Below are 23,795 nucleotides of genomic sequence, written 5' to 3'. Positions count from 1 at the left end.
TTTACCTTCTATTTTCTACTGCTTTACTTGCCTTTTTAGCATATACTATGTAATTTAGAGTAGTCATATGCTCTCTAATGTTCTCAGAAGCAGAAGCAAGGTGTACTCATTTTTCAGTCCTGATGTAGAGAAGACATCGTGACTGAATTTTGGGTGATGCTTCTTCTCTTTCCCTTAGTATACTAGTAATTTAAATGCATATAATTCTATTTATCCCACTACCCACATCTTATTAACCTTTTTTGGAAGAACTGAAGAAGAGCATCATTTAAAAAGAAGTAGCTGATGTTTAAAAAAAAGGAATGTTTTCTGATTACATTACTTATGTAAAAGCACTGCATTTTGCTCTATTACAGTTGATCCTTGAAATCACATTCTTATCTAACTTAACTCTGTTATTTATTTGTGTTTTTGTTAGGCATTTTTTCTTTGTGCTCAAGATTCTCTAATGTTGGTTTCTGATTTGTTGAACTCTGTGTGTGTGTGTGTGTGTGTGTGTGTGTGTGTGTCTTATAAATAAATTAAGCAGAATGCAAAGTGGTATACATCTTTTTAGAGACTACCAGAAAGAATTTGTCAGCAAACAAAAATAGAAATGGGCACCTCTAAACGATACATAAAGATTCCTGTTGGCTACTTATTGTCTTAGAAAACCATATATTAACATGATCTTTGTTTTATTGTATTTTTATTTATTTTGTTAAATATTTCCAAATTCTATTTTAATCTGGTTTGGGCTACACTAGGGAGTGCTGTGAGCTGTAGCAGCCCATTAGCCCCTGTTTTGACACGTCTGGTCTATGTGATAAAATTTTAGATCCTATTCTGTTTGTCTTTTAATTTTTGTTCCATTTCCGACTCGGTCTTTTTAATTCTTTAATACATCCAAAGTATGATCCTGGACATCTTAACCCCATGCTTAACAGTGTTCTTTGTGGGAACATGTATTCTGAGTTCCCTCCTTGAGATTCCAAGGACACATGCCATTTAAATAGGAAGAAAAATTCCTTTTCTTCATACCTTGCCTGGTAGTAGGTGCAGGGAATCTAGATTCAAACCACTGTTAGTAACTTTTACAATTTGGTGAAAGGACTGTGGTTGGACACAGCCTGGGAAAAGAGCTTTGGATGGTGGGACCAAGAACTTAGAATAGTTTAAGGGGAACATGGCAGGGATTTAGGGGATAAAGCTGTCAGAGTGGGGCTTCTTCCTGCTATAAATCTTGGAGATGTTTATTAATTCTCAACCAGTCACTTGCTTTCCTCTTCCTTTTCTTCCCAGCATCCCTTTCTACCAGAGGGGAAATGTCTCTTGCTATGCCCTTTCTCACTATCCCCACCTCCCCTTTTTTTACTTGGATCTTACAGAGCAAATTAGAGCTGAAAGTGGGGGAGCGGGAATAGTTGTTAGGTGTAGGAGTTATGGGATGGGGCTGAAGAGAGAATTTGGAGGCTAGAGATTCTGCAAGGTGAGTTTGGGCTTAGGACAAGAAGTGGTAGAGTAGGGGAAAGCAGTAGCTTCCCAAATGTCTTCTCCCATCATCTCTTGCTATTTCTGCTGATGCTTTCTAATGGGGACAAGAAGCAGCAAGAAGTTGAGGTGGGGCTTTCTAGGTAATACCTGATAGAGAATAATGGAAAGGGGGAAATAAGAAACTCCTAAGCAAGTCAGGGAAGGAATGAGAGTTCTTGGGGCTCCCCTGGCTCTTGGCAGGGACAGCTTGATGAGTGTTCTGCAAAAGCCATTTATTTTTGTGGGATGTACTTTTCAAAACCCAACTGCTAGTTCTAAGTTTAGGATCCCTTTGTTACCTTTTTGGAACCTTTATTTTCAATTCTTTTTACTGTTTAGTGTCATTGAGCCCCATTTTTATATGCATATTAAAACTGGCTAATTATTTAAAACTAATTTTTGCCTATAATTAGAACCAATTATCTCAGTTTTTCTAAAAAAAAAAAAAAGAGTTCTTAACAAAAGTTGAGTGATATTTTATTTAAATAACTGAACACTTCAGATATCTCATGGGAAAGACTACAACATTTAATTTATGGTAGTATGCCAGTGTCTTATACTGCATGTAGCATCCTGCATTGATGGACAAGACTAAACCTTATATACTACAGAAACTTTTTTTTTCTGTAAGCTTTTTAATGGCTCTGATCCTTTGAGAATTTTAACCACTTCATGTATAGAGTATCTAAAACTTGGAACCCAAATAGGGTGACTGTCTTGCAAAAAAGATTTACTTGGAGAAAATTTAGTGATGCATGTGAACTTATATAGTAATAAGCATGTGTAGGTTCTATGTACAGCTGTACATATTGTTAAAAAAAAAAAAAAAGAAAACATTATATAGACTAATTAAAATTTAGTGGTCTCCCAGCCCAGAATTTAACGGTCTGATTCTGCAAGTATTGTTGCATCAAAAGTCAGTGTTTTTCCAGGGTAGAAAGTATCCTCTAAGACAGACACCTGAGTGCATTATGAAAGGCTAGCTGACTTTTCTTGTCTTTGAGCAATGCAGTAGGATGACTTTTGAGTAATGCTTATGTACTTCAGGTGTGTTCTTTTTGCTCTTTCCTGGTGTAGTCTTAAGAGCAGGGCTTGATCTGAAGTCATTGTAGATGCCTCTGCAGCTACCTGACTCTCATGTTCTGACCACAGCTCCTGTTATTGGTGCCTTGAGGCTATAGGCTGCTTCTCTGATATTCATCTTATCAACACAATTCTAGATGTCTAGAGATTATTCATTTATCATTTTATTGGATTGTATGCCTAATATTGTAATACTGATTTTTTTTTAAATTTTAGCTGTTTAATTTGATCACTAATCAAGAGTAAAAGTATGTCCTCATTTTACCCTCACAACAACCCTGAAAATTAGGTGTGGTTGTTATCCCCATTTTACAAATAAAGAAACTGAGACAGGTGAAATGACTTACCCAAGGTACACAACTCGTGAAGCAGCTGTGGCTGGATTCAGACTTCCTGACTCCAAGTCTAGCCTTCTATGTATTGTAACATCTAAATGCCTCAAAAATAAAACTCAATGTTAGTTTTTAAAAAGGGAGTTAATTAAAATTGAATCATAATATGAGGTGTCAGCACAGTATATTCCTTCATGATTATTTTTAAGCTTTCAAATGAATATTCACTGTCTTAAAATTTCAGAGCACTGTTAGGGATAAATATCAGCAAAGATGTACAGGTCCCTTTTGGTTATAAGAAGCCATAATTATTCTTAATTTTATGCTACTACTTGCAAAGAGCAATAATTTAAAAAAAAAAAGCCTTTCCATAATCACTCTTTTTTCCTCCAGCAGCCAGACAGACAATTAAGTATAGAATGAGAACCTGTTCTCAATTACAAACTGTTAGCCGTGCCTTTGCTAGTGAAGCCATCTTTAGACACTCATTTTTACACTTGAAAAAATGAAGTTACAGTCAAATTTTCAGTTTCACTCTGTGAGGATTTTGCGGGGAGAGTAGGTTTTAGAAAAAGAAAAACAAGTTTTCTTTTCTTACCTGAAATGTAATTTCCTGCTTGGCAAAAGTTCTTTGAAGACAGGAAGGGAAGGTCCAGATGTTTAAGGCAAAGGAAAAGAGCAGGTTCACCCTGGGAAGCTTCCTTTATGTTTGAGTGCAAACTAGCTTTTTATCTTTTATAAAGAATTCGTAAATTAAGAAAAATACCTATTGAACATTTTTTAATATTTTGGTCAGACTTGTGATTTCATTGAATACTTGAATAAATTGCTATATTAAATGCAAAAAATACTGAAGAATTTAAGAATGAGACATTGGCATTTGAGTAAAGTGCTATTAGACATAAACCTATATTCAGTTATATGTACACATATATTTTTCATTCTCTTTTCATTTTATTGCATTGTCTACCTAATATTGTAGTACTGTTTTTTTTTTAGCTGTTTAATCATTAAAAGTATGTCCTACATAGTCTTACTGTTGCTAGGACTACTGCTATGCAGTTATATAGTATTAAGGTTTGCAGAGCCCTTCACATATATTATCTCATGTCTCTCTTCAGTATATAGTTTAGTAAAATGATAAATGAGCAGTCTCTTTGGCTCTGCCTCTCTCTGCATATACACACCCACGCTCACACACATATACATGTAAATACATAAAGTACACACATGTAAAAAAACACTAATGAAACTTGGTGATTGAAATAAGACAAGAGAGACTATATAGTCATAATTACTACTAACTATAGAATATAGTCTATACTAGGGATAGGGATGGGGCCAGCGATTTCATTGACAGGGAACTCATTGGGGAGGAAACCTCCCGTAGTGTGCAAGTCCAAACCTTTTCTGCAGTTTGGAGAGTTGCTTAGATCCCTGAGAGGTCACATGATCTGCCCGGGGCCTTATAGCCAGTACATGTCTGAGGCAGGCCTTGAGCCCCAGTCTTGCTGACTTTGAGGTTCACTTTTTACTTTGCCACTTTTCCTTTTGTGGGTGTCACCAGTGGCCTAGTGTTGCTTATGACTTCCAGAGAATGAGAAAGACAGAGGGAGGGGCAGGGAGAGGACAGTGGAGTCTCTACATAAGGAACTCTGTTCTTGTTTGTGCCTCAAGTAGCTTCTCATCCACTGCTGTCTCAGCAAGTACCTGTCACACTAAACTACTGTTTCTCTGACTTTGTTTCTAATTCTATTTTTGACTGATTGTTTGCTGTTCTAACCCACCCTGATTTCTCTTTCCTTTAACATTCTGTCCTCGGTTCTTAGTGTTATACCTGGTTAACATTTGATCACCTGGGTTTTCCACCACCATGTAGCATAGTTCCAAATGCCCTTTGAATTGTCTCCAGTTTAGAGATTTACTTTTGACAACCCCTACAAGACTTTTCAAGTTTGTTTTGGCTTCCAGTATGCCATTTAAAGATTTGGGGTGAGGGGTGGGGGATAAGCCAGTTGGGGTTAAATGACTTGCCAGGGGTTGCACAGCTAGTAAGTGTCAAATATCTGAGGGGCAAATTTGAACTCAGGTCCTCCTGACTCCAGGGCCTGTGTTCTATCCACTGTGTCACCTAGCTGCCCCCAAATCTAAAGATTTTTGCATTTTAGCATAGGATTGTATATCCCAGGTATTAGGATTAATCTTTAGTCACTTTTTGGGAAGAGAGGTATTTTGCTACTCAGACTTTAGTATACATGCAAGTATAGACCTTTATGTTCTTTTCTAAATAAATTTTTATTGTCCTTTTTTTATATCACCAGGATTTCTCCTAGTGTTCCTTCTCCTCACCCTTCCAGAGAGCCATCTCATCCAATAAATAACATTTCTCTTTTTAATTTATTTTTAGTTTTCCACATTCGTTACCACAAGATTTTGAGTTATAAGATAGCAAGCCTACTGAATACCCCTTCCCCCAGTCTGTTGTCTCTTATATCCTCCTCTATGCCCCCTCTAACTTTCTAGTAGGGCAAGATGGATATATCCCAGTGCCTGTATATCGTATTTCCCAGTTGCATGTAAAAAACACTTTTTTTAACATTCGTTTTTAAAACTTTGATTTCCAGATTCTTACCCTTATCTCCTCACCCACCCCCACGGGGAAGATAAGCAATTCGATATAGGTTGTACATGTGTAGTTACGCAAAATTTTTCCTTAGATAGTTATATTGTGAAAGTCTATGTGGCTGCCTCCGGAGCTCCTGGCTGTAGATAGTAGGGGGAACAAAGCGACCATTCAGAGGGTAATCTCTCTTGCTTTGACCTGCTTGGATTTGGGTTGCAGTCTTGAGTAGTAGTCTTGGTGTGTGTGGCCAGTGTGCCAGAGCTTGGAGTGTCTGTATAGAGGGCACCCTACTCATAGCTCAGACATCATTTGTGAAAACCCCAGTGATTTGGGACACAGCTCTCTCCACTCTGGAAGCAGAGCTCTACCAGGGCAAAGAGCTCAAAAGCGAAGTAATTGGCTGGCAAGATGAGCAAGCAGAAGAAGCACAATCAGATGATAGAATCCTTTTTGGGGGACAAAAAAAGATCAAAACATGGAACCAGAATTCTTTCCAAAATTATTTTCCTGGTTTATAGTTCTACCAACAGTACATTAACTAGTGTGCCTATCTTCCCTCAACCCCTCCAACATTGACTATTTACATCTTTTTTCATCTCTTGCCAGCTGGCTGGGTGTAAGGTGAAACCTTAGGGATTTTTTTTCCTATACATTTCTCTTATTGTTAGTGATTTGGAGTCTTCTTTCATATTGTTAGTAGTTTGTAGTTCTTTATAAAATTATTTGTTTATCACCCTTTGACCTCTTACTAGGTGGAAAATGGTCTGAGGTATCTGTTACTTTGTTACATCTGGTTTGATACCAAACCCTCATCTGAGAAGTTTGATAAAAAGACTTTTTTCCCCCCACGTTCACTTGCTTCCCTTCTTATCTTAGACACATTAATTTTGTTTTTACTGAAGCTTTTCAATTTCACATAATTAAAGATATCTGTTTTTTTTCTTTTGTGATTGTTTCCACCCTTTGTTTGGTTAAGAATATGTCTTCTTCCCATAACTGCAAGGGAAAGGTGCATGATCTGCTTCCTTTCTCATTTTTTGATGGTGTGGTCTTTAAGGTCACATCTGTTTGGAGTTTATTTTTAGATTATGGAATAAAATATTGGCTTAAGCCTAATTTCTGCCAGACCACTTTTCAATTTTCTTAGCAATTTTTATCAAATGGGGAATATACTGTCACTTTTCTATCTAACTTCTTACTTTTCCTATAGAGCTTCTGATATAAGTTGCCTAAGGCCTGGACTGTTTTACCCTAATGGGTCTAAAAATAATAAAAGTAGCCTGATAATTCATGCAGTTGAATGATGTTTACTTTGTGCATTGCAGTAATGATATGCACAAAACAGTTTCATCTCTCCAGTTTGCCAGTATGTCATTTCAAACTGGTTTAGTAACTTATAGCTAACCTAATTGCAGGAATGTTTTAGTTGAAATAATTTATTTTTATGGATCCACATTGGCTCCAAATCCCCTATTTAATTGAAGGATGGCTGATGAAATATATTTAATAACTGGTTTCTTAATTATTTTCATAACTCTCTATGGGACAGTTATAGAGAGGAGACAGCCCAGAGAAGGAAGGACTCTTTCTTAGGAGGAAAAGTCTGTTTCTTGAGCCATATTTCACCCCCATCATAGATAGGCTACTCTTTTCTTCTGATGCTGCTTTCATACTATATAGATATTTTAGCTAAGATAGTTGTAAAACAAGCTCTTAAATATGCTTAAGATAATTTTTAAACTTAAAGCTACTTAAAATTACAACATCTCATCCATGTGAAGGAAAAAGGAAACCAAAAAGAACCGTTAAAACCTTTATTCCTATATTACATAATTTCACTCTAGCATTTTTAACCAGCAAGAGATTCTAAAACTTACATTTTTTATTTAAATTAAATTACTGCTTATTTAACTCAATGTTACTTTGAAGAAGTAGAAAAATTATGAGTCAGGCTTTTTTAAGCCATACCTATGGATACTAGTGGAAGACATTTGACTCTATTATCCCATTTCTCTCAATTAGACAAAGTCTAGGGAAAAAAATCCACACTTCTACTCTCTCTTCTCTTGTTTCTTCATTCTAGTCTGGCTTTTTACCTCTACTCAAACTACTCTCTCTAAGATTTTTATAGGACCAGCCCTATGTTTTCTTTGGTGCACATATCCTCAGTGAAGAAAGTTTTCTACTGATAACAGATAAACATCTGTTTTTATTGTTGTTGCAACTGTATTGAATTTTACTTAATATTATCTATGTCACCTTTTTGTTTTACTCACACAGATACTACCTTAGCTCAGGCTCTCATTAAATCTGGTCTAGAGTAATAAAATAATCTCAATTGGTCTTGCTACTTCCCTTCTCCCCCGCAGTCTAGTCCATCCTTCACCACTGCTTCCAGACTGATTTTTCCTTAAATTCAAATATGACCATCTCACTTCTCAGTAAACTTCAGTGACTTCCTATTGCCTCGAGGATCAAATATAAACTCCTTAGTTTAGCTTTTAAAGCTCTTCATAACCTGACCCTAAACTCTTTCCATCTCCATTGGACATGATTCCTCCTCCCATATGCTGCAATTGAGCCATATTGACCTCCTTGCCTCACAGAAAGTAAGATCAAGTTATGCTGACTCTTGAAGAAAAGAGGATTGTGTAAATATGAGGCCCATTGGCAAAGTAAGGATGGTGAGCTGGGAGTGGATCTCATTTCCCTTAGCATCTCTTTACATTCACACTAATGTATATATAACTAATGACAGCAGTATGTGACATGTTATTTAGCCTCTACCTGAGTTTGAAATAAAATGCTTTACTGTTTGCAGAATGGTAAAAAGATTACAGATTAAAACTCTTCTTACAACAATTATATTATGGTAGGTCAGTAAAGATATTTGTCTTTGCTACTGTTCTCTGTTTTAGAAACTTGGATTATTAAGGAAAAAGTTAATGAAGTTTTAAGATTTTGAGTAGGAATTCTTTTGCTGTCTTTCTGTGGTAATTTGCATACACATACAATTAATAGTTTGGTTATTCTTGTTTTGGGATGCTGTAGTATGGAAATAGAAACACAATGGTTCAGCAAAGAATCCAGGCTACATGACTAGAATTCCTCTTTACATTGTATACAGCATTTTCTTCATAGCCTTTGAAAGGTATTTTTACATTAGAAGTCATTTTAAATTGAGTTTTATTCAGCTGGAAATTTTTAAATAATTTACCACTACCAGTATTGATATTTTACTTATAACATCCAATATATGTATATGTGTATGTGTATGTATACACACACACACCTTAAACATGTAAGACCTTTGTGTCTATAACAGTGATCCAGATCATGCATACAAAAATTTTAGAGAATAAAATAATATATTCTTTTTACTAGAGAAACAATCTTTAAAGTTTTTTTTTTCCAGAGGAACTCATCTTTATTGATTAATAGGTCTAGATTGATAGTCAAGCTTCCTTTGCAAACACATGAAATGACATTGTAAAACTATTCTTCATAACTTTGGCATAGTTCTCTATATATTTAAGAAATGAAATTTTTATCAGAGAAACTTGCTGTAAAAAAAATTTTCCCCAGTTTTCTGTTTTCCTCCTAATTATGGTTCCATTGGTTTTGTATGCCATGTTTTTAAGATTAACAAAGCACTTTCCCAAAACTACCCCCATTGAAGTAAATAGTATAAAGTATTACTAGCCCTTCTATTTTACAAACAAGGAAACTGAGACTCAGAGATATTGTAACTAATTGTGTGGAAACAAAAAAGTGCCAGAACTCTGTTTTCAACCTACGCCTCAACTTCAAGTCTAGTGTTCTTTCTTCCATTCTGCCTCTCTAGTAAGTGTTCTCTATTTTAGAGAGGTCAGACTTAAGGAAGAATTGCTTTAGTAGATACATAAACCCATTGGTTTGACTGCTTATGAGATTGTGGCCCATCCATGCCTTCTCCTCTTGTATCATCCATCCATAAATCTTCCAGAAAGGATCCAATTTTAGTGTTGAAGATTTTTTTTCTGTTTTGTGAATTCCAATGCAGTTCTTCAACTTAAGGGGAAAAAAAGCATAGTAATACAATATGTAGATGCTTCCAGTAATGTTCATTTTTAACTAAAGTTATGAGTTTTAAAGATAAAAGCAATGGTGCTTCTTTCCATCCCACCTTAGTTTTTCTCAAAGCATATTTTGAAAGATTTTGTCCTGTGCCATCTTTGATCAACCTTTCTAATTTAGTCATTTGAGATCCAATGACTATCAATTCAGCCTGTGCCACCTATGTAGAGTTGTTCGAATGTCTTACTATATTTTTCTCTTTTATAAAGTTAATAGCTTATGCTCAAAGTATGTTTTACGTTATAAAACATCCAAGAGTGATAGTATTGGTAAACATTTTAATTTTTTAATTTTAGTATTAATCATATTGTTATAGATTGTGTTGATTAGTTGAATTGAAAAACAAAAATTAAATATATACTTTATTTTAGGTACAAACGAGTCTTTTCAATTGGAACCCATGCAGTCACCACATATAATCCCAATACCCTAGAAGTTACAAATCAGGTAAGTGTCAAGTTGTTTGTTTATAATTCAGTTTAAACTTAGAATATTGGACAGCATCTTCACTATCTCCTGTGCTCACTAGACGTGAATAAACAGGGCCAATAGTCAGAAAAGGGGGTTGGAATGGCATGCAGCTGGAGGGGCATGAAAAGCTTATGGAGAAACTGAAACAGTTGTAGGCTGGAGGACAAGTGTCCTAGTCTGAGAGACAGAAGAGCTGGCCATGGGCAAGTCATTTAGGCTTACTGTGCTCTCTATAAAATGATATTTATAGTAACTATGGGGTTTTTGTGAAGAAACACACACTCTGTATATAATCTAGTCAGACAGACATATTTGTCGTTCTTCACATGTGACATTTTATCTCCTGTCTCCAGGCCTTTGAACAAATTGTCCCCTTGACTGGAATGTTCTGTGCCTCAGAGAGTCCCTTAAGTTCAACTCAGGCCTGGCTTCTCTGTTCAGTTTTTCCTGTTTTTTTTTTTTTTTTTTTTTACAGATGTTAGTGCCCATTCTCCTGGAATTACCTCGTATTTATTCCATGTCTGGGTCTGTACATATAAATAGAATGTAAACTACTTGAGAGCAGGGAATGTTTAGCTTTATGTGTTTGTGTTCCCAGAGCCTAACACATAGAAGGAACTTAATGAGATAGATTGATTTTGATGTAAATGTGTTGTTACAGTATGGGTATGAAAGGCAGCTGAGAAAGAAATCTGCTGTACCCTGCACCTAAAACACAATAGAAATCCATAGACTTGAGTCTTGAGAACTAGAGATTTTTGATTTGGCATGGAGTTAATATTTTGTGTGGATTTTTTTTCTCCGCAACCTATGTATAATGGGCATGTGTGTAGCCATCATTTTTGTAGCTTATATGGAATGTTTTGTTGGGAATAGTGACTGCAGTTGTTAAGTACTGACTGATCAAAAGATTAAATTGACATTGTCTTTTTGTTTTTCTTTATTTATTTATTTACTTTTATTTTACAACATTCAGTTCCACAATCCCTTGAGTTTCAAATTTTCTCTCCCTCTCCTCAAATCCCCCCCACCCACCCACCCATGGCAGCCTGCAATCAAATATAGGATCTACAAATACCTTCACATTAAACATTAGTCAGGTTGTAAAGAAGGATTATAACCAATGGAATGAACAATGGGAAAGAGGAAACAAAATAAGAAAAAGAAAGAGAGCAAGTAGTTTGCTTCAATCTGCGTTCAGATTCTGTAGTTCTTTCTCTGGATGTAGACATCTCTTTCTAACATGAGTTTTTTGGAGTTGTCTTATAACCTTATATTGCTGAGAGGAGCCCAGTCTATCAAAGTTAGTCGTCACACATAATGCTGTGTCTGTAATTGTACAAATTTCTCCTGGTTCTGCTCTTCTCATTCAACATCAGTTTATATAAGTCTCTCCAGATTATTATAAAGTCCATCTGTTCCTCATTTCTTATAGCACAATAGTATTCCATTACATTCATATACCACAACTTGTTTAGCCATTCCAGGACCTTGTCTTATTTGACAAATGGACTTATTAGTTATGTGTTTTGGGAGTCATAATTAAGCTGTCACGTTACAGTTCTTAGTTCATTTCATTCAGTTCAATACATGCTAATTTTTTACTATATTTGTGTATTTTTGTCACTTTTGTTTAATTTAATCTTTACAAAATTATGAATTGACTCTAGCATGGGTAATAGAGAAACTTTTTGTCCTTTTTTCTCCTGCATTTCATTCTTTGTTATTGCACTAAATTTCCTAATGCTTTAAAGCTATGCTGAGTGTTGGTTTGGCTTATATGTTGTAGCCTTTAACTTCTCAGACCCTTCCATGTATTTTAGTCAGTTGGGCATTTATTAAGAGCTTACTATGTATTGGGTTCTGTGCTAAGCACGGGAGATGAAAAGAAAGACAAAAGCGTGGTCCGTGCCCTCAACGAACTCTTATTCTCATTGAGGAGACAGCATGCAGACACCTGTGTATATATGAGAGAGAGTGTGTCAGTGGAAGGTGGGTCAGGGAAGGTGCCAGAACCGGATTTCTGGATTCCTGAGTAGTGCTCTGCCCATTGTGCCACTGCTCACCTTCCCCACCACATGTTGCAGTGCAGCTTCCTTCAAGGGTTCTTTAACATCAGGACCCCTCCTTCCCCCAAAACATACAGTCACAGAAAAACTGTTAAGTTTGGGTGAACTATTCCTATGATTTCAAAGTGGTAAGGCACTTCTAGCCCCTTAGATCAGTGCCTGATCTTAGGCTTGAAATGCTGCTTGCAGTATTAGAGTGCAGAAGGGCTACACAGGTTTTGCCAAGGTCACACAGGCAGTATTTGAATTCATATCTTTCCTGATACCCAGAAAATCTCTCCAATCCCTTGTTTAAAGTTATAAAACAGATTCATACTAACTTTGCTTCTGAGAGAATCATTAAATGATAGGACTCAAAAATCATCCAAAGCATTAGTACACAGCAGAGAAACTGCTCATTGAAATCAGCACGTATCAAAAGCTATTGAATTATTGAATCTCATTCCATTATGACAATGTTTAATAAATTGTTTTCTTTACATCAGTGGCCTTATGGAGATATTTGTAGCATTAGTCCTGTTGGAAAGGGACAGGGAACAGAATTCAACCTCACTTTTCGAAAAGGAAGTGGAAAAAAGTCAGAGACGTTAAAGTTTTCTACAGAGCACAGGACAGAACTTCTAACAGAAGCACTGGTAAGAAATTATGTTGATCAGTACACCAACTATTTCTAAGTCTTCCTTTTTTCTTTATGTAAGTAATAACAGGATTATTTTATGATTTGATACTTTTGCTTTTTTGCAGTCAGAGGGCTGAAAAATAATTCATACATGATTACATTAGTCTTTGGATTATATGAGTGTACATGCTCAAGTAATGTGATTAATACAATTCTGCGTTGAAGTTTTATGTACTTTGTGTAGTAATTCAGTTATGTGGTCTTGAAAACTTTCTTGGACAAAATATTTTTTTTTGGCTATGTGTCCAGCATTTGCTTAATTTGGGTGGAGGGGGTTAAATAAGAAATCTGCTTTATAAATTTTGCCACCATTTTCATAACCTTTTTTCTTTCCAGAGATTTAGGACTGACTTTTCAGAAGGAAAAATCACAGGAAGGGCAAGTATTTCATCTGTCTAAAATAAAAGAATTTAATTTCTTAACTTGGTGCAGTTTAGCCTTGTGACACATCAACATAATTATAAAAATGTACAATAGATTTTGTGGAGGGGTGTGACAGCTGTTACATTGTTTTTTTTCTCCTACCTCCAGAAACTTATTATGGGAAAATATAAAATGTTGGAAATTCATGTTCAATAAAGGTTCATCAGAGAAGTTCAAATGGAAGTAGTTTTTGTCAACTTTTCTCAGCTTCTTAACAAAGGTTTTCCATTCAAGAGAACACTGCTGAAAATGCTAACAGATAACGGCCATGTGGGAAACCTTAGTTTGAAAGCTACACATTAGCAAATGACCAGTAAGCTATTTTCCAGCAGCTTTGAACCTGAGGTCTGGCCTTTAGAAGTATTTAAACTTTAACAACCTTAGAATCCAGCTAAGTCTTCCCAGCTGTCCCAGAAGACTCCCTAGTTCTTTAAGCAATTGGGATTAAACAACTTGCTCAAGGTTACACGGCTAGTTATTTCTGGGTGTGGTGCTAAGTATCAGAGCCCGAATTCGATCCCAGGTCATCCTCACTCTGGGGCCAGTGCTCTTACTTGCTGAACCACCTGGCTGCCCCTCCCTAGTTCTTTAGAAACATTTCAGCTTAGAAAAATCTGCCCTTTTGGCGTGGTGTCATGTAGTAAGTTTTTTAAAGCACTCTTGGCACCTTTCAAAAGAACAAGTTGCTGCAGCAGTAGCCTGCTGTTGCCCTGTTATGTTAGTCTTGCCGCCCTTTCTTGGATGAATCTGTCTCTGCTTTTCCAGAGCCCCACTAGTTACTGATAGCCAAATAGTTGTCCTGTTGCAAAGAACTTTGTGGTGAATTTTGGTGACCACTGAACTATTTTTTTTTCCACCATTGCTATATTCCCTAATGAGAACAATTGAAATAGAACTTTAGCAGTTGAAGGTGCATATTTTAGGCAATGTTTTACATAAGTAAATATTTCTTGCCTGTATAGTAGCTGCCATAAAAACTACCATTCATAAGGCTTCTTGAGAGTGAATAGGTCGTTTGACTACTAGATACTGAATTATGTGTTTTACCATTTTAATAAATACTTTCAGGTGTGTTTGAGGTTACCAGAGTCTGAAAGGACTTTGTACATGAATGAGAATTTGATTTTTTAACATCATAAGCATTCTTCAAGAAATTCTTTATGATTATTGGGAATAATGTTGTAATTGAAAGTCTTTTATTGGGTTAACATTTTTTCTTTGTGCTGCCTTAAAATATATACTATTAATGTTCTGAATTAGTTGTTTGAATTGTATGCTATAGTGGACTTGAAGTGTTAGCCAATGATTAGCTAGATGGGGTTTTTAATTTGAAGGTTTCCAGAAATGTCATTAAAAGGTTTAACAGTGTTCTTGATTAAGCTTTTTGGTATAGTATTATTCTAGGACCATTCTTTTTTGCATTGCAAATCATATTTTTATTGCAGAGAACAGAATGAACTATTTTCAGTTAGACTGAACACTGTCAAATATGAACAAACTTGAAAGACAACTTTAGTAATAAATTATGAATTGCAGCTATAACTTTATTTTGTGGCAAGCTTAAATCTTAAATCAATCTTCCTTCCCTTTGTAGAGGTACCATTGTTTTAAGCATCACTGGAGTGATACAAGAAAGCCTGTTATTTTAGAAGTAACTCCTGGAGGTTTTGACCAGATTAATCCCACAACCAACAGAGTCCTTTGTTCTTATGACTACAGAAATATTGAAGGTTTTGCTGACCTTGCTGATTACCCAGGGGGGTTTTGTATACTTTATGGAGGATTTAGTAGATTGGTAAGTATTTGTAAAGAGAATTTCATAGATGGGGAGGGAAGTATCTCTATTTACACTCAGATGCTGTTGTAACCATTTATCGTGATTTTATATTGGCTTCAGATCTTTAATTCTTTAATTTACAGTTTTGATCCATAGGGACTGAATGTGATTTCATTAATATAAGAAAATCCTGAATGAGGGAGCTCCTTCTACCAGTGCAGATTACCTGCAAGCTTTGAAAAGCCAAGTGTCTCCCTTAGACATATACAGACAGTGTATGGCAGGAGCAGGGCTTGAACCTGGGTCTTCCTGACTCCTGACTCCAGGATGGGCTCTTTATCCACTACACTAAACAGCTTCTCTTTTTATTGATTTGATAGTTAAGAATTAGATTAAATGAAGTTAACCTTGACTTCTTTTTGAAAAAAGTTTTCTCCCCATTTAGCTTCATCTGTGTCTTCTAGATTTTGAGGTCTTTCAGGTGTTTGAGACCTCACAAAACTAAAGATCATTGGTAGTTGTATTCACTTTTCAACCCTGGAGTTTCTGAGCCTTTTACAAATTATAGTAGACTACTTAAAGACTGCTTTAACTTGACCAGCTTACAAATAGATAATAAATGCTGAAATTATCACACCTGTGTGGTTTCAGTATGGAGTTATTCCTTCCACATCACAATGATTAGGGCCACGATGCCCCCACAGTTTGGGAAATCCACATAAAATTTTTTGGCCCTCCCTTTGTACCAGCGAAAAGGTCTGAATTTTTTTTCTTTTTTTTATGGGGTGTTTATGGTACCTTATTATAAAATTTGGGTCGATATTATACAGTACTATGCATATATTTTTGCATTTCTAAAGGATAGCCCATTCATTTTATAGATGAAACAAAACCTTTCAAAGTTGTGGCCCAAGCTTATGAAGCTAGTTAATAGGAGAAATGAAACCCAGTGTATAGTTTATACATCAGGGTTGAGAGAATACATATTTCTTACTACTGGATTTTTTTTTTTTTAACTCTTGGTTCCCGAGGAATTTAGCTCTACTAATAGTCTACATTCCTATTCTTTGTTTCCTTGGCACTACTTAATGATTTTTCATTAAATATTTAATAGAAAAACTGCTCATATGAAAACTATGGGGAAAAAGTGGGATTTGCTCAGGGGAAAAGCAATGCAGATGCTACATAGGTTTAGAAAATATAAAACACATGTAATAGAGATATTTAGATGCAGATTTTTCTTTGTTTTTAATTATATTCAGATAATCTTTTTTTTTTTTTTTTAAAGCATTTTGGGTTAAGTAAATTGCTCAAGGTTACACAGCCAGTTATTTTGTGTGGGTGCCAAGTATCTGAGGCGGGAACTGATCCCTGGTCTCCCGACACCGGGGCCAGCGCTCTTACTCATTGCGCCACCTGGCCGCCCCACAAAAAGTCTTTTTTTTTTTTTTAAATCACAAACTGGAATGCTTGTATTTTACAATAACTTATCACAAGACATTCCTACTTTTATTTGAAATACTTCTTTTCTGAACTGCTTTTCCTTTGCTGGTTAAATGCATATAAATGCTTTTGTAAAAACAATTTGAAAATCTGACTTTTTCAACTTTAAAAAAAATTGTAGCATCTGTTTGCATCTGAACAAAGGGAAGAAATCATCAAGAGTGCAATAGACCATGCTGGCAACTATATAGGCATTTCGCTGCGGACCAGGAAAGACCCCTTAGGATTTGAACAGTATTTAAACCTTCGCTTTGGAAAATATAGTGGCGATGAATCCATAACATCATTAGCAGAGTTTGTTGTTCAGAAAATATCTCCTAGACATTCGGTAAGATCTGCAATGAATATAAAAATTTCTTCATTTTCATCTGTTCTCTCTTTTTCATCTGACTAACTTTCCAATGTGTGTTTTATTTAAAGGAACCTGTAAAGAGAGTATTAGCTCTTACAGAAACTTGCTTGGTTGAACGTGATCCAGCAACCTACAATATTGCAACACTGAAGCCTTTGGGGGAGGTCAGTAGCAACATTACCAATTTATATAAGATCTCTTGGCAAAACATAGAATCATTCTTTCCTTTGCTTTTTATTGTGGGTTATAGATTAGAAATTCATATTTGGAACTGATTTTTAACATTTTACATTAGAAAAATTAAGCATTTCAGAAAAATATCTTATTTAAATGAACAGATATAAAAAATTTTCGTTTACTCACAAACATTTTTTTACATGTTGAGATGCACAGAAATCTGCAATATAAACTTAAAGCACTTAGAAGCAATATTGACTTTTGCGTTTTCAGGCTAGTTAAGCTTTCTGAAGATTCCTCTCAACATTAAATTAAAAAAAAATTTTTTTTATCCAATTAGGTATTCGCACTGGTTTGTGACTTTGAAAATCCGCAGCTTTTTACCATTGAATTTATAAAGGGGCAAATAAGGAAATATTCTTCAACAGAGAGGTATTTGTAAAATTGTTTCAAGACTAGAAAATACTTCTAATGTTAATTCACTGGCATAAATTACAGGTGATCATCCTTAATACCAATCTTTGTTATAAATGAAAATTTCCTAAACTAACTTGTTGAATGGCAGGTTGCATAGTAGTTAGAATGCTGGCTTTGGAGTCAGGAAGACCTAAATTCAAATCCTGCTACAGACACTTGCTAGCTATGTGACTCTGGGCTAATCATTTACTTTCCTCATCTGTAATATGGGCATAATGATAGCACCTCTCTCCCAAGGTTGTTTTGAATATCAAATGAGATGGTATACAAAGCACTTTGCAAACACAAAAAATGCTATGTGAATACTTTTGTTGTTATTATTATGGTATAAACCTCTTAAACACTAATTGAATTTTGCATTATTCAAACTCACATTGGTGACCTAGCTGTAGCATTTCCATAAAAACCACATACCATTATAGTAGATGAGAGCCGTGGGCATCTATAGCTTACTAATGATGGAAACATTTCTTTCAAACACCCAGTAAAAGTTATGGACATAAATTAAGTAAATGAAACAGTGAAGCAGATACACACACATATTCATATATATCTCCTATCAGGCTATGGATTATTCTTTAAAAGTGTTCATGATGATGTGCCAGTATGGTCTTCCTGTTTAGTTTTAAATGTTTCTTAGCATTTTTACCATCTTTGGTGGTTCAGGAGTTGATTAGAGGGAAGTACTATCTAGTTACCCCCACTTTTCTTTGCTCTGTCTGTTTTAGGTCTGCTTTCACTTGTATCTGACTTGTATCTGTACACATTGTGATAGAGTTCTCCTTAACCAAATCTTGTGAATGTACCAGTATGTTGGTGTGATTGGCACTCTTGACATTGCTTAAGTGGGCCACAGCTAGGGAGATAGAATAGTAACTGAATTTTTAAAAACCACTGTATAAGGGGCAGCCAGGTAGCACAATGAGTAAGAGCACCGGCCCCAGTGTCAGGATGACCTGGGGGGTCGAATCCAGGCTCAGACACTTAGCACCCACCCAGAAACACCTGGCCGTGTAACCTTGAGCAAGTTACTTAACCCCAATTGCTTAAAAAAAACAAAAAAAAACACTGTATATCTGTGCAGTGTTATTGACTTCCCTTAATTGTTTAGTCCAGATGGTATTAATCTGAGATTCCCCACTTTTAGAACTAGCCATTTAAAGATAGGGTAAATCTACCTGGAACTGTTATGCTATGACATTTCCTTTAAAGTAAACAAATAGCAGTAGCAATGTACTCTAGGTGGAGTTCAATAACTAAAAAGCCTATAAGAATTTCTAAGCTCATATTTCTACTAATCTAAAGCCATTTTTAAATTAAAATCTCCCCATATCCTTAACATTTCTTTTGCACTTAGCACCAGTGGAGTTTACCAGTCTACTAAGGGGTCAGAAAATACACCCAAATAAGCGTAATACATGACAAATGAATAGAAAGGGTGCTTTGTGAGACCTGATGGCAGAAAAGTCACTATCAATTGGGGAAGACTTTCTGGAGGTGACTTTAAAAGATGGGTGGGAGTGGCACAGAGATAGGATAGACCAAGTGTGAGATTAAAAAGAGAGGAGATGTGGAAGGCTCAGGATGTGTATGGGAGAAACTGAATAGTCTAGTTTGACTGGAAATAGAATATGACACTAGAAAGGTAGGTTGGACCCAGCTTTTCAAGGTAAATAGTAATAGTAAGTCAAGAGAATTTGCATTTTATTCAGAAGGCATAAGCCACGCATTGAGAGCTCAATGGAAAATATATAATATATATATTATATAATTACATATTTTATATATATATGTAAATATATACAAGGAGAAATATAACCAGATCTGTGTATAGAGATAGACTTGGTAGTAATATGAAGTATAAATTGAGGAAAAAGAATGGAGGCAGGAAGATAATAGTACAAACTGGTAATAATGACAGTCTATACTAAAGTAGTAGTAATGGAAGGAAAGAATGGGTATAGGAGATGAAAAGAAAAATTTCATAAATCTTTCCTTTCCCCTTATTTCCCATATCTAAGGATAACAATGAGGTTGGTTTTTTTTTTTTTTTTTGCAAATGGGAGATAGGGGTAATGATGTTGTAGTCAAATTGTAAGGAACAGATTTGAGAGGAATGATGAATCGGGTCTTACACGTATTGAGTCTGTGTGAGTAGGAAAAAGTTGGCAGAAGTCAGGCAACCAAGCTTTTTGGACCTATCGCAGATTTCTTAACTGATCCAAACTGGGCCCTCACCATAGCAAGCCAGTCCTTTTAGTCTTCCCTAGTTGATTCTCCAACCCACTTACCACAGTAACTTCTAAATTTCTTTTCTTGTGAAGTTTTCCACAAAACCCTCTTCTCCAACCTTCTTAGTTAAAGACTGCCTCATACTTTACTAAGGAAATCTAGGCATTTGCCAAGAGACTAGTTCTTTTGATCTCATAACTTCTTGATATACCCTATTTCTTCCTTCAGTCTCTCTTGAAAAGGAAATCTTTTTGCCAAAGCTAACGGCTTTATATATACCTCTGCATATTTAAAGCTCCTTACAACCTGATCTCAATTTACCATTCCATCTCCTTACACATTCCATCTACAGTTCAGTCAAGCAGGCCTTGTTTCTTATACCATGGTACATTTTATAATCTCAGTGCTTTTGCACTAGGGGTTCCCATACCTGGGTTGTACCTCCATACCCTACCTCTTGTAACTCCTGATTTCCTTCACATTTGACTTGAGCTTCTGAATGAGATCTCTCCTGGCCTTCTCAGCTGCTTGGTGACTTTTCCTCGCCTCCAAGGTCTTTGTATTTCATTTAGTTTTTGTTTTGATTTAAGTGTTTGGCACATAGTAGGTTCTTAAATGCTTGCTTGTTTGACACCCAAGTGAAATTGTCTTTTTTTTCTAGTTGGAGGTATGATTGTAGAGTCTAGGAGAAAGGGCTACAAAGAGGTTTTGCATGGAAGTGATAGTTGAAACTGTGGGAGCTAATTAAATCGCCAAGGGAGAGTGTGTGGAAAGGGTGGGTTGAAGAATGGAATTTCTCCCATTTTAAAGAATCAAGATGAATACAAGGAGCTAGGAAAGAGGTAGAGAAAGGGTTAATTATAGAAAGGTAGGAGAGTGTGATAGAACCCCGTCTAGGAAGTAGGGAGGATGTCCTGCAAATCAAAGAAGATGAGTACTCATTGAGAATGAAAGTACTTTTTTTGTGGGGGTATGGTATTTTGAATCCCTCTCCCCCCACCTCCTTTTTTTTTCTGCTCAGAGATTCCTTGTTAGCTAGTTTGTTGGATGGAGTAAGAGCCTCTGGTAATCGAGATGTTTGTGTAAAAATGACATCCACACATAAAGGTCAGCGATGGGGATTGCTCAGCATGCCTGTGGATGAGGAAGTAGAAAGCCTTCACCTCAGGTTCTTAGCTACGCCTCCAAGTAAGTGCAGTTTCAAATCTTATTGTATTCTATTACATATATATATACATGCATATATATACACATATGTATAATTTTTTTTTTCTTTTTTCTAAATGTCCTACTAAACAGAATGGGAACCTACTTAATCCTTTTTTCCTTCCCTTTTCCCTCTCTTTTTGCAGATGGCAATTTTGCTGATGCTGTATTCAGGTTCAATGCTAATATTTCCTACAGTGGAGTTCTGCATGCAGTAACACAGGATGTAAGAGCAAACACCATGAATTCTTGACTGATAACTGGGTGTTGAGAGAAAACAACTAAACGGGTATTTTCTCTACTAGGGTCTCTTCTCAGAAAACAAAGAGAAACTGATCAACAATGCCATCACAGCATTACTCTCACAGGAGGGCGATGTGGTTGCATCCAATGCAGAGCTTGAGAGCCAGTTCCAAGCTGTGAGGAGACTTGTGGCTTCCAAGGCTGGCTTCCTGGCCTTTACACAACTTCCCAAGTGAGTAGCCTCTCCTGTATCTATTTATTATATGGAATTAAAATTATATATAAGGCAGGTTGATCTGAAATGGAGTAGCTTCCTTCTCTTATGGCAAAAGTTTCTAGTTAGAAATAATTATTTCAAAATGAAAAATGTTTCTAACTCAAGATGTCCTATTTTTAACACATTAGCAGTAAAGGGTAAATGACCTTTAGGCAATGTGCATACCATTTGACCCAGCAAATACCACTTCTAGGACTGTATCCCATAGAGATCATACAAGTGGGAAAAGGACTCGTTAAAAAAACAATTATAGCAGCTCTTTTTGTGGTAGCAAAAAATTGGAAATCAAGGGGATGCCCACCAATTGGGGAATGGCTAAACAAGTTGTGGTATACGAATGTAATGGAGTACTATTGTGCTATAAGAAATGAGGAGACAAACTTAATAATAATACAGAGTGAGGGAAGCAGAACCAGGAGAACATTGTACATAATATACACACAGTGTATCTGTGGCATTTGATATACTGGGCTCCTCTCAGCCATGCAAGGTTATAAGACAACTCCAAAGGGACTCACAATGGAGAGGGCTATCCACATCCAGAATAAGAACTACAGACTCTGAATGCAGATTGGAACAAATTACTTGCTCTCTCTCTTGTTTTGTTCCTTCTATCTCGTTCATTCCATTGGTTATAATTCTTTACAACTTGACTAATGTTTAGTGTGAAGGTATTTGTAGAGCCTCTTTTGGATTGTGTGCCCTCATGGGAGGGGAGAAAGCAGGGAAAGGGAAGAAAATCTGGAACTCAAGGGATTGTGAAACTGAATGTTGTAAACTAAAAGTAAATAAATAATTTTTTTAATGACCTTTAGGCAGTAGAAATGTGAGGTTTGTGGTCTTGAAATGATACTGCAGAAATCTAGGGTTGGCACTATTATTCATTTTAGGAATGAAAAGCATAAAGTACTAGGTGGTGGTAATTTGGGACACCTGTGGCTTTTATTTCAAAGATTTCGGGAGCGGCTTGGAGTGAAGGTGGTGAAAGCTCTTAAGAGGAGCCACGATGGTGTAACACATGCAGCTATCGATATGCTTTGTGCCCTCATGTGTGTAAGTTTTTTTTTTTGTTCTTTTTGAGCTTTCATTTAAGTTGAATTTTGTGTAAGCTCAAAGACATGGTTTCAGAAGACTTCATGTACACGTGTTTCTTTGCAAACACAGGAATTAATTGCTGTTGTATAATCTTGAATTTATTCATGAAAAAGGATAAGAGTTCAGCTAGGAAGGCTGTGGCCAAAATCTTTTTACAGAGATATTGAGTAGTTCAACAAATATTTGATTTTGAAAATCCAAATAGTTGATATATTTATCTTGAATGAAAGTTTGCTGCTAATTTTAGCATTTCTGTAAATTCTGTGTCCGTGCGAAGAAATTGCTAAATAAGCTGTGCAGCCCAGTTGGTGTAGATGGGAACTGCTATTTGCCTTGTACTGTTACCTTTAGTGAGCACTGGCCCCTGTCGTGTGCAGTGATTATTCTGTGAAGCCACAGCAGTCCTAGGAGATTATGTATCTTCTGCTTTTTTTTTCTTTTCATACTTGGGAACTGTCATTTTTAGGACATTTTCTTTCATGGGTTTCAAAAAGAACATTCTTATGAGTATACCGTGAGATGATGACAAATGAGTCTGCTTCTCAGTGATTTTTTTCTAACTGTTTTAGCCAATGCATGATGACTATGACTTGAGACAAGAGCAGTTGAACAAAGCATCTCTTCTTTCTTCAAAGAAGTTTCTGGAAAACTTATTAGAAAAATTTAATTCCCATGTGGTAAGTAGTGAACAAGCTTTTATAAATAGGAAGAATTATGCTTTTGAAAGGCTGTGTAAAAATGGATTATGGTGCCCTCTCCCCCTAACATCTGTCTAGCTCTTCATGGCATGCAAAGCGTTTGATGCTGGTTTTCCTTTGCTTCTCACAACTTTGTAAGGTTAATGCTATTTCTTCTGTTTTGCAAAAGAGGAAACTGAGGCTGAGAGATTAAATGACTTCCCTGGGGCCTCACAAGTAAATGTCTAAGGCAGGACTTGAACCCAAGTCTCCTTTCTTCTAAGTGCAGTGTCTACAATTGCCTGATGGCACCATCTGTTAAACCTGTTATCATAGTTCAGCCTCTTTGGATATGTTTGAATTCAGATCAGCAAGGAGTTAAGTGCCTGCTGTATCTCCAGGCCTGTGCTAGGAATTGGAAGACAAGAAGAACAATAAGATAGTCTCCTCTTATGTTTTGCTGGGGAGAGA

General features: G+C 36.1%; 1 protein-coding gene across 4 annotated transcripts in view; it reads left to right on the top strand.

The window, feature by feature from the left end:
• Positions 1–23,795, top strand: part of DNAJC13 (DnaJ heat shock protein family (Hsp40) member C13) — a 115,860-nt gene that overhangs the window by 13,145 nt on the left and 78,920 nt on the right. For all 4 annotated transcript variants that reach the window (XM_069088374.1, XM_069088373.1, XM_069088372.1 and 1 more), the window contains 12 exons: positions 10,038–10,113; positions 12,692–12,841; positions 13,222–13,263; positions 14,903–15,103; positions 16,710–16,916; positions 17,009–17,104; positions 17,458–17,549; positions 20,848–21,014; positions 21,179–21,258; positions 21,338–21,507; positions 22,506–22,605; positions 23,217–23,324. In XM_069088374.1, coding sequence (XP_068944475.1) covers positions 10,038–10,113; positions 12,692–12,841; positions 13,222–13,263; positions 14,903–15,103; positions 16,710–16,916; positions 17,009–17,104; positions 17,458–17,549; positions 20,848–21,014; positions 21,179–21,258; positions 21,338–21,507; positions 22,506–22,605; positions 23,217–23,324 — 1,489 coding nt within the window. The remainder of the gene's footprint in view (positions 1–10,037; positions 10,114–12,691; positions 12,842–13,221; positions 13,264–14,902; positions 15,104–16,709; positions 16,917–17,008; positions 17,105–17,457; positions 17,550–20,847; positions 21,015–21,178; positions 21,259–21,337; positions 21,508–22,505; positions 22,606–23,216; positions 23,325–23,795) is intronic.

This window comes from Petaurus breviceps, unplaced genomic scaffold (genome assembly GCF_028583685.1).
Source record: "Petaurus breviceps papuanus isolate PSGF00001 unplaced genomic scaffold, PetGlider_PUasm1.0 185, whole genome shotgun sequence".
NCBI classification, from domain to species: domain Eukaryota; kingdom Metazoa; phylum Chordata; class Mammalia; order Diprotodontia; family Petauridae; genus Petaurus; species Petaurus breviceps.
This window is presented reverse-complemented; position numbering and strand designations above follow the sequence as displayed.